We start from the raw sequence: 18,076 nt of genomic DNA, 5'->3' as shown, positions 1-18,076 counted from the left end.
TCTGGTACAAGCTCCAGTGCAGCTCCTCTCCAAGCAAACCAATTTGTCATCATTTGTCACATTCCCACCTTCCTTCTGTTCCCAGCCATATGCTCCTCTCCCCTTCCAGCAGCACCGGCACCTGCCTCACTCCTTCTGTGAGCTCAGCCTGACGAAAGGGGAAAAAAAATGTGTGATTACGTTTTGCCAATGAGCTACAGAGTCAGTTTTGCATTTATAATAATCATAGAATCCTAGAATGACTTGGCTTGGAAGGGACCTTAAAGATTATGTAATTCCAACACCCCTTCCACGGGCAGGGACACCTCCCTGGGGACACCAGGTTGCTCAGAGCTCCCGCCAACCTGGCCTTATAAAGTGTATTTATTTGTTTTTACTGTACGTTGTTACTATTTCTAAAATAGCTATTTTATTTATGTGTAGTTAGGCATTAGCAATTACATTTCAATTTACTATCCATTTACACAACGCATAGCAATCACCAAAGTTTCTAAATATTCATTAATAATTATCGCCATACAATTTACATATAACTTATACACATTGAAGTAATATATTGCCATATATTATTTATATTTTATAACACCAGAACCCCATAAGCTTTCGACGGTACTGCGGCGGAGGGCGAGCACCCACCCAGCACGGCAGCCCGTGCACTGAGCGGCTCACGGCTCGTCAAACGAGTTACACCTTTGGGCACGGCCAAACCACCAAAGAACCGCGCTCCACCTTTCCGCCCCTCGCCCTTCCCGCTCCCTCCCCGAGCTCCCGCCCACCCGCGGCCGGGGCGCGTCGGGGTCGCCGCGCGTGCGCGCCGGGAGCCACGTCGGGATCGCGCCGGTCCGACTTCCCGGGAGCCGTGCCCGGGAGCGGTCCCCGGGAGCCGTCCCTAGCAGCGATGTTCCGCCGGCCCCCGCGCAACTTCCGCGGCCGGCGGCGCGCAGCCTCCGGCGGCAGCAGCGAGGACGAGCCGGAGCCGCGGGCGGAGCCGGCCGCAGCCCCGTCCCCGGACTCCGGAGCCGGCTCGCCCTCGGAGCGGGAAGCGGAGCCCTCAGAGGCCGGGGGCGATCCCCCGGCGGAGGAGCCGGCCCGCAGCCCCCGCGGCCGGGCGCGCGGAGCAGGGCCGGGCCGGGCCGGGAAGGAGCTGCTGAGCTTCGGCGGCGAGGAGGAGCGGGAAGGTGAGGAGGGATCGCGTGTGTGAGTCCCGCAGAGCAGGGCCGCGCTCCGGGATCGGGCTGCCCTGGGCTCCCGCCTCAGCGAGCCCCTCGCTGTAAACACGCCCAGCCGTGCTGTGTCAGGGGAAGGTTTCTTGGAAGGGTTCGCACCATAAACCCGTACTGAAGCGTGGCCTGGGCCTGGTTAGTCTCGAGAAGACAGAGAGCGGGTCTCGTCAGCCCATCTAAATATCTCAAACGGGCCTGCGAAGAGAACGGTGCCGGACTCTCTTCAGTGATGCTCAGCAATAGGACGAGGAGTAGTGGCCATAAACTAAAACACAAGAAGTTCCACCTCAGCACAAGGGAGAACTTTTTTACATCAGGGGTGTCAGAGCACTGGAACAGCTGCCGAGGGAGGGTGTGGAGTCTCCCTCTCTTGAGACATTCCAAACCCACCTGGACCCATTCCTGTCTCACCTGCTCTAGGTGACCCTGTCCTGGCCGGGGGGGGTTGTCTAAAGTGGTCTCCAGAGGTCCCTTTCAACCCTAACAATCTGTGATTCTGTGACAAGTACTTTGACAATAATTTATGTCCACATTCTTGGGCACGTTCTTGGCTGGAAAGCATCTGAAATCATACAGCTGAAGAAAACGAGAGGGAACAAGTACTGTGTGATTCCATGACTAGTTAATGATGAACAAGCTTAAATAAAGGAAACTTGAGTGTTTAATTGACACTTCTGGGCTGTTACTGTTGTGGCTGATGAGAAGATATACCTACCTTGGGGGGGGCAAGCTACAAAGAGACCCTGCATTTCAGCAGTGCAGTGTTGCTGTGTTGAGGAGGCTGAGCTGCGCAGTTTTTAACGAAGAGGTGATTGATCATGAGTGATAAAGCCACAGTAGTATTTAGAATTAATCCAGCTAGAGCTGAAAGACTGGACATAGCCCTTAGTGCCATGGTCTTGTTGGTGTTTGGTCATAGGTTGGACTCGATCTCAGAGGTCCTTTCTAGCCTAATTGAGTCTGTGATTCAGAAATTACGCTGTGCACACGTAGAGTTTATATGCACTTTTGTATGTAATACATACATATGCATGTGTGTATATTGTTTGCTTTATTAATGTTACTCAGAATCACTTTATCTGGTAGGTGAAGAGTTTTTTAAAGTTAAAAAGCCGTCCTTCAACAAAGTAACCTTTAGAATTAAAAAGAAGGAAAGCCTACTACCTGCTCAGACAGAAGCTGAAGAAAGCAAAAGTAAGTACTTTGGTTAGTTAAATACTTTATGAAATATGTGAAGAGTGATGTAAAAATACTGCTGGTTTTTTTACTTGTTAATTGAACTCAGAAGTGTACTTAAAATGTTAGTTTACTGGTTTATAATTGTGTTGTATTTGTGCTGAAATTATTTTCAGTTTGACCTTGGTAGAAGATTATCAGAACTTGGAGGCTGTTATTGAGAAAACCTGATTATGCAGAACCATGTATTACATCAAAGTTACTTAAGTTCTGCTAAGTTTATACCTCAACATCATGTCTTTCAAACTATGGGCCAGGTATCCACTGCTTATTGCTGTCAGATTGCAGTTTGATCTGAGTATTGGCCTTGAGGGAAAATGTGAACTTTACATCAAGTTTCATGAAACAAAATGCTGCTAACATTATTAAATTGTGTGCTTTTACAGCATTTAAATATTTTGATTGAATGCAGTCAATAGCCTTGATTATTCTGGTAGAGTCCCTAGTTTCATTGAAATATAGTCAGTTGCCCAGAGAGGCTGTGGACTCCCCATCCCTGGAAGTGTTCAAGGCCAGGTTGAATGGGGCTCTGAGCACCTGGTCTAGTGGAAGGTGTCCCTGCCCATGGAAGGGGAATTGGAATGATCTTTAGATCATCACTAGATGATTTTAAGGTACCTTCCAACTAAAACCATTCTGTGGTAAGTTTCCTGTTGGAATATTTGGAGTTTGTGTGTTTTAGAAACAAATGTGTATAAAAGTTCTCTATATATATTCCCCTTTGGACACCTCTGTCAATTCACAGATACACCATATTTACTAATGATAGATAAAAGTAATTTAGAAAGAGATTGAGCAATAATTCCCTTTGAGGTTGTGGTTCAGCTGAGATGGTAGTTTTTCTTAGTAACTTCTTAGAAAAGCATCATGTTCTTATAGAAGGAGGTACATTCTGTCATTCAGGAATCTGATGATTTACTGAAAATGTAGTGGCAGATGAAGATTAATCAATATTTTTAAAGAATTTGATAGTAACTGGAGTCAAGACTGATACAAATTTTTGTAGTTTAACTAAGAGCTCCCTCATTGTTAATGCTTAATAAAAAGTGCTTTCTAAATGCAGTTTTTCAAGTCAAGAATCCAAATACGCTGTGAGCAATCAGAATATTAATTAGTAGTTATCTGAGAGCTGATCTCATTGCTTTTGTGCATGTAAATACACTCTGTGTCTCAGAAGGACTCATAGTCTTTCTATGGGAAGCATCATCAAAGATGCTTTTATTCAATACAAGAATTGGCTTGTAAGTGTCTGTCTAGGAATGTTACGATTTGACATGTTTTGGTGAGAACAGCTGGAGATAGACAAGTGACCAGTCTTTGCTGCAGCAAGGTGTAAATAATTTCTGGTAACGAGTTATAGCACATCATATTCCAGCAGCTCAAACTGAAATAATGGGTCATACTTTTTCCCCCTATAATGCAGAAATCTGTCAGTTGGAGCCTGGAGTTGGCAACACCAAAGATACTTGTAAAGAGGAGGAAGAGAATGAGGATGAAACTTATGCTTCACTGAATGAGGACTACAACAGCTCAGACTCTGAAAATGAATCCAGCTCTCCACAGAGGAGGAAAGATTTATCACCAAGTTAGTTCCTGGCTTTTTAAGAAATTTTTTTAAGAAAGCTATTTTGGAACATTCTGTGTTTGAAGTACATGACAAGTTAGCTGAGATGAATTCCATTCAGCTTAAACCACTTAAGGTATGGGCATGTGTTTATCCTGAGTCAGGGATACCCTTCTGGAAGAACAGTGATGGTTCCCCCATATTTTTAGTTGCAAACATTTGTTGTCTTTCTGTGCTAATTTTGGGAACAGAGCAGAAATTAGGAGCTCTAGTTATAGAAAAAAGGCAGCAGAAAATTCTCTTTAGTGATGCATGATTCCCTTCATGAGGTGAAAATAAGATCTCTTGTTGAGGCCAAGAGCCGCTTTTCCATCTCCTTATGTTCTACATGGTAACCATAGTAAAAAGCCATCTTGTGTTCTGTATCCAGAGTTGCACAGTGGTTCTGAACAGTTGTGATGATGGCATTTGGTACATAATGTTGGTTTTAGTCTTTTCCTTAGATTTTCTCTCTATTTGATGCAGGCACTATCCCCAGTGCAGCGCACGTTGAGGCTGCTCGGAAGAAGCGTCACTTAGCCAGGACAGAGGCTGATTATCTTCCCCTAGATGCTTCAAACAGTCCTCAGGTCCCTCAGAGAAGAGGAAGCAGTGATTTGGAGAGTGAAGATGAGTCTGAAACAAAGAATCTTGATTTTGCTCCTAAAATGAAAACTCTTAGGCAGAAGATGACTGAAGACATGGGTGAGTTTGTGGTGTTTCTCCCAGAGGCTTTGTTTCAGTCTCTGCAACCACGTGGGACTTGTCCAGTAAGAAGTGAGGCTTTGCTCCTCAGGGCTCTTGGAAAAAGGCTGTACAGTTGGTACTTGAGGTTTATATGGGTCATAAACCTGATTTAGCTCTCACTTTGAGAAATGTTTACAAAGCTATTTTTTGCCTTGTTGACTGCAAAAAAATGGCCTTGTAAAAGGCATATTTACTGTGAATAAAGTTACTGTAAGTCCTGCCTCCTGTTTCTGGTCTGGTCTTCTAAGTGCTCTCCCTGCACTGAATTAAAAAAATGAAAAACAAACCAGTATTCCAGTCCTTCAGAAGTAAGCAAGCCTGCTGCGTGCAAGACATAACTGGCTTTTTCCATTGTTTGTATTCCCTTAGAGCTGCTTATAGCATTGTTTATGAAGCACAGGTTTACTACAGTATTTGAATAAGGGCTATAAGGAATGCATAACTATGAGCAGAATCTGCCATTCAAATTAATGCTAATGAGATGTTTTTGTATCTGTAGTTGAGTGTATGTTCTGGAATGCTCAAGGGTTTGTTTCGTGTAATGTCACAGTCTATACTTATACTCTTGTTTACATGTATTATGCACAGCTTTGCTTTGAGACATGAAAACAAGATGTTTGTATGCCTCCTACTGCAGCAGTAGTCAGTTGGGGAAATTAATGTTAGTGTGAATTCTGCAAATCCCAGTAGCCTTTTCCAAGCCTTCCTTGCCTTTTGGTTTTGCAGTCCTCCATCTGCAGGTTTTCCATCTGCTGGTTTTTATGTGTATCACTCTTAGTATTGGTTAGGAGACCCATTGTTGCTTTAGAGGGAGGAGAACATGAGTGGGTGAAAATAAAGGGTGTAGTTATATCTAATAACAATTTCTTTAACTTCTAGTGTCTCTGGATGATGGATCAAGTGATGATGAAGCCAAGTGGGAAGAACAGCAAATAAAGAAAGCTGTTAAACTCTCCCAGGTGACACATGCTTTCCTAAACGGTGGAAGTTGGCTTTTTGCTTATAGGCATAGAGTACTGTTCTATCACTGTCCTGCCCTCTCATTAGGGGGGATTTTAGGAAGTTACTCCCTGGTTCTTCAGGAAAAGGTGATTAAAAATATGGGAAGATGACAATGAAAATCTGTAATCTGTCTGGCTGTTGAGAAGCAGTGTGGTGGTGTCAACCCCGAAGGCAGGTACCTGTTGTGATAAGAGATCACAAGAAGCAGAGAAGAAAATTCTGAACTCTGATTTTTTTGCTGCTTTGCAAGAGATCTTTAAAGCAAGAGTATGCAAATAACACAAATCTTGCAAAGTTGCAAAGCAAAAATTTTATTTTATTCTGCTAATTTTCTGTTGAGTGGCAATCTGAGAGCTCTTTTCACAGTTCAGCAGAATTCTGTCTTTTTTCCCAGTAAGTAATTGGCAAAAAAACCCTATATTCTGATTGCTTACTGTGGATCAGGCTAGGAGTTTCTGAATAACCAACTCTTTATTGAAGTCAGAACTGACAGTTGTAGAAATTTTTCCAATTTGGGGAGTAGAGGAATGGCAGAAAGTTACATCTTTCTGAGACTGGTGTTCAAATTCAGTATGATTTTAAGTCCTCGTGCTCCTCCTGCTTGTGGAAAAGTTAATTCTGCTTTTCAGGAAACAGCAGCAATTTATAGCCATAGACCTTGTTAGTTATGGACTTAATGCTTGAATTGATTGGATTTTGTCTAGATTTTTTTTGTGATTGAAATATGTATCCTTGTATCAGATGTCTGGTATTCAAATGATGTCTTGTTGATCTGTAGAGTTGCAAAGGGAGAAATTGTGTAAATGGTGTATTAAAAATTGACATTTAATTCTTGTAGGAAATTGGTGATGATGCTTCTGTGCGTAAATATCAACCAACCAAACCCAAGTTTGATACCTCTGTTTCCCTACCACCTGTGAATTTGGAAATTGTGAAGAAACGACTGACTGAAAGGTAACTCCTTAACTTACCAGTAGTCTGAGCTTTTGTCACAGTATGAGGCAACAGCTTTGAAGTCTTTTTCTTTTTTTCCAGAATGTTGAGCTTTTTTTGTGTTGTTTTCATGTGTAATGATATCTAATAGAGTACCACAAATTTTTTCCTTTATGTGGCAATGCTTTGTTTCATTTGGGCTTTCCAAGAGTGTTTTTGTCAACTTGAACTTTAGACAGTAAATTCATTTATTTGGCAGCAGCTTTTTGTGCTTACTGGTAGTTCTTGGCAGGAGCCTTGGCTCGATGTTCTATTTGTCCAGCAAACAGAACTTCATGGGGAGGGAGCAGGTGGAGCTGGCACTCCCACCCCTCCTATGGGAGTTCTTATACCCACTGCAAAAATAGCCCAGTGTTTCTTGAGGCAGCCTAAGTTCTCTATAGCCTGTTCAGAACGTGCCTGGATCTTTTTCTTTAGTTGTGTGCCAGGCTGTGACTTCTCTTGAGCAGCTCAGCTGCTGTATGGGCAGCTGAAGTGTCCTGGGTTGGACATGGGAACCTCCTGGAGGGTGTGTGGGAAGGACAGCGGGGGTCAGGCATCCCAAGGTAAGCCATCCCCTGTCATCCCTCCCAGCACTGGGAAGCAGCTGTTCAGATAAGTTTAGACAAGTAACTTAATACAAGTGAAACATATATTGTGCTGTGAACTTTCACAACTGCACTTACAATCTCTGTATAATACAATCTTTGCTTTGTACTGAACATCAGTGACACATGTGTTTAGAGAAGTGAAACTAAGTTGGACTAAATATTTTTGTGGAATTGTATTCTTTCTAAGCTTTAATCACCTGAAGGGAAATGAGTTAACTGCAGCAGGAGTTTATGTACAGAATCAAATAAGAAAACAGATGAATACAAGTGTCAAAACTGGGGAACTTGTCTGGAAAACAGCAAGAAGGGGAGTGGGAACCTGTTCGGTGTAAACTTTGTAGATGTTTTTAACATATTAAGTGCTGAAATAGTTTAATATTTTTTCTTTTTAATTTGTAGCACAGTAAAACACAGTATCTTAGTTCAGCTATTTTCTTTGGGAAGTGTTCAATTCAGGGAGGTGAAATAAATTGTGGTCTGTGCCTCGATTCTGTTATAGGCCTGCTCAAACTTAGCAAACACTTGGGTGTGTAAGGAGGGAAGGGGAAAATAGAGAGGAAGCAGAGTTGTAATATATGTAAATGTTTGTGTGCTGCCTCTGTCTACTAGAGGCAGCTATAGACAGAGGTTTTTGGTGTTTATCACACAATAGTAAGACTTTTCAGTTGGTTTATATTTAATAGTGAGCACATTATGAATGCTTACAGGTACTTCTGTCCATGCAACTTTTATTAACTGGTATGGACATGCTGATGTGAGCTGTAGTTTTTACCAGATTACATTGGGTAGAATCTGTTTAATAATGTGATACCATGTCATTTTGGCTTTTGTGGTTTTGGGAAGTGTGGTATATTGAGGAGTCGAGGTGCAATATCTGTGGTGCTTTCAAAACCAGCACCACATAAATGACATTTGGGTCACCTAAGCATGATGTTTGTCCATACCCTCTGCTTCTGTAAAGTTGGCATGGGTAAATCTTTCAGTGCTGCTCAGGTCAAATGCAAGTGCTATTATTAGCACAGGCCAAGATTTTGTACGTGATTATAATGGGAAAAATGTTTTGGAATGCATCAGCTGTTAAGTTGGCAATAGTTCTGATTGTCTGGGTTTCTCTCTTTTAGGATAACATCCTTACAGGATGTGCACCGTGCCCACCAGAGAGAGTATGAAAAATATATGGAAGATATTGAGAGTTCAAAGGTGTCTGTCCAGGAGTTGGAGAAGTCTTCAGATTCAGCTCTGAATTACAAATTCTACAGGGCCATGAAAACATATGTAGAAAACTTGATAAACTGTTTGAATGAAAAAGTATGTATTTTTTTTTTTAAGATAAAGGTGTATTCTGTCAGTGAAAAATGAGTGATACCACCCACTTAAAAATCAGTTCTATCTGAATCAAATTTAATATTAATTTAATTTTGTGTCACTTTGCAGTTGTGAATTTCTTCAGGTAGCTCTAAAGAGAAGAAATGTTAGTTAGTGAGTACATTTTCTTCCATGGCTAATCTCAAAAGCAAAACTGAAAGAAAACGAGAGACACGAGTAGTGTCCTGGTGAACCCTTTTGTATGAAATCTTAGTCCTTGATGTGTTACTGGTGTGTAGTTTGTGTTTTCAACCTGAAAAACTCCCATGACCAGGGACTTACTTGTCAATCTATGATATTTCTGTTCTAATTTCACAGCTATACAAAATACCCATGGAAATTGGTTTTTGTTCATTCTTGTGAGATTTAAACCAATTTAAACCTGTTGGGTGTTCACTGTATTGCAGCTGAAGGACATTAATGATCTGGAGTGGGCTGTACATGCCCTTCTTCAGCAACGAGCCGTGAGCGTATCAAAGCGAAGGCAAGAGGAGCTGAAAAATGAATCTGCTTATATTCAGCATCTGACAAGTTAGTACAAAGTAATTTTTCAATGAGAAAATAACTTCTGTCTTTGAACAGAAATACAGTTAATTTTTGGGTTAAGATTTGAATTGTCACCTTTCATCTCCCTTCCCATTGTCAGTAGGCATGTTCTACTGTACCTCATTTGAATTCTTACCTCAGTAATGCCCATGATATTGTTTTTCTCTGGTTTAATTTCTCTGACTATGACACGGCCAAGTACCTTGTCAATTTTTAGTTGTTCTATTTCCCATCACTATTTAAAAAGAAAAATGGAAGTCAGTTCTCCAGTAGTGTCAGGTTGAAGAAAGCTTGCTTATTATGGAATTCTGTGAATATCTGAAAAAGCTGAGTGTGTTGCTAAAAAAATGGCAACATCACTTTTACCTGAGAGTGTCTTAAGTCTGTGTGTGTGTGCTCAGATTGGAGATTTTGAACTAGGAGGTGACACACAGGTGGCAGAGCATGAAGAGAGAAGCTACTTTGTGTAAGGATTTTTTCTAAAAGAAAACTGTGTTTCAGTCACTGTAGGAAAAATTAATACAATTTTCTAAGCTCGTATTTTCTTTCCACACCAAGGTATTGTTTGTACGCTGTGTGAATGTCTAGCACTGCTATTTGAAAAACCCAAACAAACCAGACCTCCAAAACCAAACCCTTTAAAACTGTTTAGGCAAAGCTGACAGCAATATGCTTGATCTGCTGGGAACAGATGGAGGCCAGATGCACTGGATCCTGGTAAATACTAAATCATATGGGTTCAGTTTTCTCACTTCAGGGGTTAAACTGCTGATGAGAGTAAGTAGCAGCCTGGATGGTTTTGTAAAATGGTGTGGCAAACTGACAGCAGGTGTAAGGAGAAAAGAGTAATGTCATAGTAAGAGTTGCTATCAAAATGATTTTAGCTCATTACAAATGAGACTGTAATTACATGTTTAGCAGCACATAGCATTGGTTTTTATGTTCCTAGTTGTATTTAATATAGTAGAAAGGCTGTTTTTTCTTACATGATAGTATTTCAGTAGTAGTAACACCCTTTCTCTTTGGCATGTTTTGCACATATCAGTAAGTTATTAGTCCTACAAGGAATTTACTCTGACTTTGGATACTCATAGAGTTTTGTTTAAGTTTCTTCTTTTGTTGGTTATTTTCCAAATTAAAAAAGTAAAACAAAACAATAGAAGGAGATTCTTTGTTTCTTGATTGAAAACAAGAACTTTAAAAACATACCACTTTATTTTTGACTGTTTCTGTATTCTGATAGGTGGTAATGACAAACCAACAAAAGGTGGAATGAGAGGTGATGAGAAGACACAGGTTCTGGAATTGTGTGAGCATCGAAGGTAGCTCTTACATAGAGGTGCACTTAACTCTGATAAATGTGCTGTGTACTGACTTCCTGTCATCAATGTAAACCTGTAGGATTACTAAATGAGATTGCACTAAAAATATTTCAGTATTTGCTTTCCAAAATTTGAAGTACATGGAAGCCATCTATGTGTTAATGTCATTTTCTTCATATTGATGTGAAACTGAATGCTAATAGAGCTGGATATTTTAAGTTAAAAAGTCTTAAGTGAGACAAAACTATGAGAGGAGATATTTTCTTCCTATTTGAGTTAATAATATTATTAACTCTTACAGAAATATATTTTCCTATTACTGTATAAATAGCAAAATTGGGCAGAATTATTTCTGCTGGAGAAGCAGTGGTGAGTGAAGCAAATCAGCCTCTAGCCCCAGGTCTGCTATCAGTGTAGGTCAGACAGATGGTACGTTCTGGATGTTACAGTGTTCAGAGATTGGTACCAATTTTTTTTTATATTATTGGGAGCTTTGAAAATTTTGTAGTTGCAGTGGTACCTCAAGTCATAACTATACTTGAGGCAGAAAGTACCTTGAAATTTTACTGGATGGAAAGTGGTATAATAATAACAACTTCCTCTCAAAGCAATTAACTTGTAATGCTAATTGATGTGAATAACTGTTTAAAAGTATTTATGCAATATCAGTTCCATTTAGTTTATCATTTTCCTGTGGTAGAAATTCAAACCATTGATTTTGCAGCCTGTTTTTCTTGATGCCATGGCAATACCACCCTACTGGCACATGGGTGCTATCACCTTTTTCCTGGAGGTTGTTGAACAAGTGATCCAGGACTGACAGGACAGTGTGAGAGCTCAATAAACACACACTGCACTGTCAGAAAGGATCCCGTTCAACGCCAGATGCTCAGTGTTGCAGGTGGGATGAGTTGTTAGCCTCATCAGTGGTGATGAGGTGAAGGGAAGGCTATTGCAGGCTCATGGGGGAGGTCAGAGATGCTGCTTTAAGCTCTTGGATGTCAGTTCCAAAATCCCCTCCTTTTTCCACAGTTTAGGAGTCCTTTTGGTTCTGTAGTCACTGTTGCTCCCCCATTGCCTCTAAGGCTGTTGTTCTCATGACTTGTTTAAAGTACATTTTTTGAAGTTGGATTATTTTCTTTAAGCTTTCTCCTGCACAGACAGGAGGGGATAACTCATCTGAGTTCATTCCAAAATGCAGGACTTGCAGGCGGCAGGCGAGGGAGCAGTCAGGAGAAGGAGATCACCACGAGGGCCTGTCGAGTGATGAGGAGCTGACTCCCACCGAGGTGGATGAGTTCCAGAAGAGCAAAGGTTGGTGAAAGTCCTAATTTGATGTCCTATAGGAAGATCTCTTGTTGATATTTCTTTAGTGATTTTTTTAAGGGAAAGTAGAGGAATACTTCATTTGAGTTCCATGTTTTTATTTGCACACTGTAGAAAAAAATGCACACAGACAGTTCTCACTTATGAGTTGGGAAGAATGAATGGTTGTAGACCTCTTGTGTCAGTTATGTGGTGGCAGCACTATACTTGGCTTTTTAAACTACAGTTAAGATATGTCAGATTATGGCAAAGCTGATCTGGCAGTACTCAGTGCAGTGCTGCAACATGCTTTGTACAGTCAATTTGTTTCCTGAAGCTGGAGAGTGAATTAAAGATTGGTGTATTAATTATCTTGAGTGAATGGATGGAGAGGAGGAGGGAAAGGCATAATAACTTTCTTCACATAACAGCAGAAGGGTTTTCATGCCTGAAATTGTATCGTTCTGAAACAAATTTTGAGACATAGTGGTTATATAAATCTGTGAAATAGATCATGAAGAAACATGCCTTTCCTTGGTCTTCTGACACTATTTTTTTCTAAAACTGGGTTTTTGCAGTAGTTTTTAAACCATTTCAATGTCAGGTCTGTCAAAGATAAATAACAAATGCAATTTTCATTAAAATATCTCCTATGTCCTATAGATGCATAAACTCTTCAGCTTATGCCTCAATAAGTTCTGTGATTGTTTCTTTTTATTCCCAATGAATATTATCCATAGATAACGTTTTAGAGGATAGTAGGAAAATCTTTGAAGATGTACATGCAGATTTTTGTGACATCAGAAAAATCCTGTTGAAATTCCAGGAATGGAAAGAGAAGTTTCCTGACTCTTACTGTGATGCTTACATCAGTTTCTGCCTGCCTAAGCTATTAAATCCGTTGATCAGAGTTCAGTTAATAAGTTGGAATCCTCTTGAGGTGGGTGCACCAGCTGAAATTTTTGTTAAAAATTGTGTGTATATGATGTATTAATATGAAAAATGTTCACATAACACATATGTAACACATACATAACACAGTTCATTAGAAATTAAGAAAGCTACTGTGTTGTCTCAAAAACTGAAGTATGTTGTGGAATCTTCCTAACTTTCCCTTTACCTTTTGCCACACCTCTTGTAAAAATAGTTCTTCTGGGTTCTTTGAAGACACTTGAATATTCCCACCCATGAAATTGTAGCTTTAAATCTAGTTTTGCTGTTTTGGCCCATTCAATGATGAGGGTGGATCTGAAATTAAGTGGGAATTTGGGGTGTTACTGGATAGAGCTTTTATCTTAATGCTGACCAGCTGAACAACTAACAGGAGACATCTTTCAGCAGAATTTTACAGAGTTGGAAGAGATGCCCTGGTTCAGAGCTATAGAAGAATTCAGTGATGCAGAAAATATATCTGAATCAAAAAGAGATGATGATCATGATAAAGAAGTTTTGCCTAGAGTCATTGAAAAAACTATTCTTCCCAAAATTACAGGTATGATAAGATTGTATTGATAACATTCACTGCAGCTACACAATCAAACCTTAAATAAAAATGATAAGATAAAATAATGTTGGTGATATCACAGTGCTCCAAGACGTAATGATTATGTGGGGCTGAGGTGGCCTCTTCAAAATTATTGTGAGAGGCTGAGCTTTTTATATGTTTACTTTTGTTCCATTGTAATTGCTTGAAACTAGGACAGACAAGTACTTGCATAATGTGAATGAAATACATATTTTTTTTCAGCATTTGTGAAGAGTGTGTGGGATCCTTTATCTACTTCACAGACAAAGAACCTTGTACAGCTTTGCAATAACATCTTTGGAAAACAAATCCTTTCCAAAAATGAGTCCAGCCGAGCAAGAGAGGTAAAGAAAGGGGAACTTCACCCACTGTGTGTAGTTTTATGTGTGCTCCTATGGGCACTGAGAACACTCTCCTGAAGTTGTTTGGTTCTTTTTTGTCTCTTTATATTAAAATGATTTAACAGTTAAACTTCCAGCTCTCTGATTCTCTCCTTGTTGAAGATTATGAGGCAGAAATTAGCTATTGTTCATAGAAAATTTCTGCCTGTATCTATCCAGAATCTGTTTGTAGATCTAATCTTTCTTCACTGCAATAACAATGATTTGCATTTCATTGTCTTTCCAAATTTGAGCTTTAAATGCTAGTAATGCTTCAGTGGTCTATTCCTTAAGCTTTTATTGATTAAGTAGGCCTAGAATTTTAAAACCTGAGAATCCCCAAAGGTTGGTTAATTAGTGAGGAGAAAAACTACTATGTAATCCTAGCAATCCTTTAATAATTACTTTTATATACACAGTCACTTTAGGAAGCCCTTCTTAGCCTGATTATGAGTTTATTCTGATCTAACTCAGGAGGTTTATCTACTGAAAATGGGATGGATGTTTGGCCCTGAATATGAAAATAAATATTTTAAAGAAAATGTTTATGCCGTTTAAAGAAAATGTTTTGAAACCATGGCTTAAAGTCAAATGATATAACTGATCTTAGCAAGAACTTAAAATAAATAAATAGGCTTTAAACAACATAGAAAGCAATCTGTGGCATCTGAAAACATATTGCATGCCCAAAAATGCATACTGTCCTAGCTACAGTGATTTTCTTTTTTTCATAGATTCTAACATCTTTTAATAGAGTCCCATGTAACTTACTTTGGTTTTGATCTGTACAGTTTTTCTGCTGCCTTGCAGATTAATGTGCAAAAAATAAAAGGCCTCACCTAGGGACATAACTTAGGGATATAGCAAAACCCTCTAGGTTAAGCCTATAGATAATTACAGCTGTGATTTGTCTGCTGTTTCTATTTTTTATTCAGGGTCTCAATGTGTGTTATATACAAATAGCAGCTGCACTTATCTCTAAGATATCAGACCTCTGAATGAACTAAATATAAATAACCTTTGAGGTTGTTACAAATGGAATATAAAATCTTTCTTCTGAGGACACATTAATAATTCTTTTTTATTAGGATTTGATGAACACGGTTGTCCTAAGAATGAAGAAATCTGTAGAGGAAGATGTCTTTATTCCTCTGTATCCTAAAAGGTTAGCTGACCCTTTGACTCTCTTTAAGTTTGTGGGGGTTTTTTTTATTTCCTCTACCTTTCTCCCCTGCAGATATAGATGAAGTACTGCAGACATTATGTCTGAGAGATCAGATGTCTGTTGATCTTCTTTTCAATCAAACAAAAAATAATCTTTCTTTTAACTTTTTCTTCCCATGACCAGCACTGTGGAAGACAAGTCATCACTACGTTCAAAATTTCAAGAAAGACGGTTTTGGTCAGCTGTTAAGGTAGAGAAAATAGGGCTGGTTTTGTTCTGTTTGTCTTCCCTGAAATTAATTTCACTGGAAACATTAACATCCCAGACAATATTCCAGTTTTCCTGCTATTCATGTTGCCTGTCCTCCTCCTTGACTCAGAGCAGGTTAATTCTCAGGCAACTTAACCTCAAGGTATTTTACCTTCACAAACACAGACTTACGTCACACTCAAAAATTACAATTGTAAGGATTTATAGCGATGGTGGCAAGAGAAAAATCCCTGTGCCTAATAATACTGACATGAACTACAAAAACATCCTTGTGATGCCACAAACTGTCGCATCATCATGTCATGAGGGACTGTGTGTAGTCTTGTCCTGAGCAGTTGTAGTAACTTTTCCATTTCTGTCTTTGATTCTCTGATAGTTGCTTAGTTGCCTTCTGTAGTTAGCAAATTGTTAAACCTCCTAGAAAGGTAAAATGTTCTTCCCACCCTAGGGAGGTCATATGTACAGGTGTATCTATACATATATATAGATACATTTGTAAATTAATTAGGTTATTTACTCTATGCAGTTTATTAGTGGCTAACTGATGGTAAGTTTGGAGAGTAAATCCTAGAGTATGAGGACTTGAATTGGATGCACATATTACCTTTCTCTGTTTTTCTTTTATGAAACTTTTAACAGTTTTAGCACACTTACAGTCAACAGCTCTACAGATTCTTTGTTTCCTCATTGCTGCAGCTCCTCTCCAACATTGTTCGTTGGGATGGGATTGTGCAGGAAGACAAGGTCCGTGATTTGGGACTGAGCAAGCTGCTGAATCGTTACCTTCTCCTGAACATCCTAAACACACCACCAGGGCCAGATAATATAGAAAAGTGTAAAAAGGTAAAAGATAACATTCAATGGAAGAGGGTGTATGCTAAAAGCCTTTTGTTTTTCATGAAGAGGGATCAAAACCAAAGATAGAATATTAAAAAAAAAAAGAAAATTTAAACATTTAAAATTTTATTTTAATTTTTTCTTTTAACAACCTTGCTTCATAAGAGCATTTTAGAGCAAATACTGGTTTGCAGGATCTTAAGCATAACTACTTGGAGAGATAATCGGTGTTAGCTTGAAGGAGAAAGAATATCAAAAAAGAATGTGACTTGTTTATATTGAAATGCTTGTTGAACTTTTTCCAAATACTGTGTGAACAGGTGGTTGGATGCCTCCCAGAGAGATGGTTCCAGGATCTCAAGGGTGGATCAACTCTCCCTGAGTTATTGAACTTCAGCCAGCACTTGCTGCAATGTGCCCGTGCACTACACAAGGACAACCACAGGTAATGGATGAGGCTGTCCTTGGGATTCAAGTGCTTCCCCAAGTACTTTATGTTAAAAATCTTTAAAAATTCCTTGAGTGCCATCTGTTTGATACTGTCAAGTATGGTCATGTCATGTATATAGCTAGATATAGATAGATATCTATCTAAAAGAAAAGATGGAGTCTAATGTGAAGGAGCACTTGAGCAGTCCTTACCATGAGAGTTTGAGGTGGTTGACCTTGGGTGCTGTTAATAATCAGAGTAGTCAAGGTCATGAAATAAAAATGACACTTGAGATAGGTTCATAAAAGTCTCAGTCACTATCACTGCTATATTTTTTTTCCTTTTTTTAAAATCTAAAATAGTGATGAAACAAAAGAAGTTCTTCTCCTGTTGGTGAAAACTGGAGCCCTGCATATTGTAGAAGACTTCATTGAAGAGCACAAACTTGAACACCTTAAAGCAATGATTGGGAAATAGAAATCTTTGAAGGAATGCTTCCATTACTGAAACAAGCCTGGTCTTCACACTACACCAGTTCTAATATGAAATTTAATTAGTGGATCCTGCCTACTCCAGGGAGTGGTAATCACTGTCTTGGTGTTAAATACACGAGGTGTTTTTTCAAAATTCTTTTACTGCCATCTGCTTCTCAATTAGGGAGTATTTAGAAGTTGCAATTGTCAAAGCAATGGTTCAGGCATTCTAAAATGTGTGACAGTGCTTTACTGCTGTATCATTCTTGGAAGGAATCCTGCAAACAGAAAGTGCCTGTGAACTTCATCACTGCTAGCCAGTAGACAACTTGACAAGTTATTTTCAGTATTGGTTGCTAAATACCATTCTGACTCAGCAGCCACTTGTGGTCCACAGTGATTTTTGGTAGGGTTATTGTTAAGCCCTTCCTACTGAGAAGGAATTAATGATGCCCCTGATACAGAAACAAGGGATGGTCAGTGAACAGGTAAGGAATCAAGATTTTCATCACAGACATTGTGATGATGAGAAGAACAGAACAACTTCAGTTACTTTCTAGTAACTGGAGTTCTAGAAATCTCCCTTTGCTTCCCAGTAAGCTCTACAGAACTTTACTTGTTCATATCCTTATTAGGATATTATTTCTAATGTTTTATAAATTTGTATATTTGCAACAAATATTGTTACAGAATAACAAGGATGTTTCATTGTAAAAACTGTAGTGCATCACAGAAGCTGTATGTTCGTGACTATTTCTCCAAAATCTTCTGGGAATAGAATTTAACTCTTGTAGACTTAATCCTTATGCCTTCTTTTTATATTTTTTTAAGTTAAAAATATATTTTTATAAAATACTTCAATTGTAAATAGGTTTGATCAGTATTACAGACAAAAAATTAAAAATAATTTGGGGTTTCTTTGAAAATAAAATATTTTACTATGGTAGACTCTTACAATTCTGTTCTTTAACATGTGACAAAAATGTTATTAAGATGGATGAAAAGAAAACCCTACCAGCTCCATTAACCCACAGTAGCTTCAGGATTTATGTTGCAAATACTGC

The 18,076-nt window shown here is 39.1% G+C and overlaps 1 protein-coding gene across 1 annotated transcript; it reads left to right on the top strand.

Annotated features, from left to right (window-relative positions):
* The first annotated feature begins 898 nt into the window (after positions 1-898).
* Positions 899-17,898, top strand: GCFC2 (GC-rich sequence DNA-binding factor 2). Its single transcript, XM_062488435.1, has 18 exons — positions 899-1,193; positions 2,316-2,417; positions 3,883-4,044; positions 4,549-4,767; positions 5,689-5,768; positions 6,650-6,765; positions 8,516-8,702; positions 9,167-9,290; positions 10,549-10,627; positions 11,829-11,941; positions 12,673-12,872; positions 13,274-13,424; positions 13,680-13,801; positions 14,926-15,002; positions 15,186-15,252; positions 15,969-16,115; positions 16,430-16,554; positions 16,902-17,898. Exons 1-18 carry the CDS (start codon positions 899-901, stop codon positions 17,014-17,016), a joined length of 2,481 nt encoding a protein of 826 aa, XP_062344419.1. The 3' UTR covers positions 17,017-17,898.
* The last annotated feature ends 178 nt before the right edge of the window (positions 17,899-18,076 follow it).

This window comes from Cinclus cinclus, chromosome 3, assembly GCF_963662255.1.
Source record: "Cinclus cinclus chromosome 3, bCinCin1.1, whole genome shotgun sequence".
In the NCBI taxonomy this organism is placed as follows: domain Eukaryota; kingdom Metazoa; phylum Chordata; class Aves; order Passeriformes; family Cinclidae; genus Cinclus; species Cinclus cinclus.
The sequence above is the reverse complement of the archived record's forward strand: the minus strand, read 5'-3'. Positions and strand labels throughout refer to the sequence as shown.

Excerpts from the sequence above, each read along its gene's own strand:
- GCFC2 (XM_062488435.1), top strand. The coding sequence starts at position 899 with ATGTTCCGCCGGCCCCCGCGCAACTTCCGCGGCCGGCGGCGCGCAGCC. Across the intron at positions 9,291-10,548 it reads TTATATTCAGCATCTGACAA|GTGGTAATGACAAACCAACA; the intron begins GTTAGTACAAAG and ends GTATTCTGATAG. Across the intron at positions 10,628-11,828 it reads GAATTGTGTGAGCATCGAAG|GACTTGCAGGCGGCAGGCGA; the intron begins GTAGCTCTTACA and ends TCCAAAATGCAG.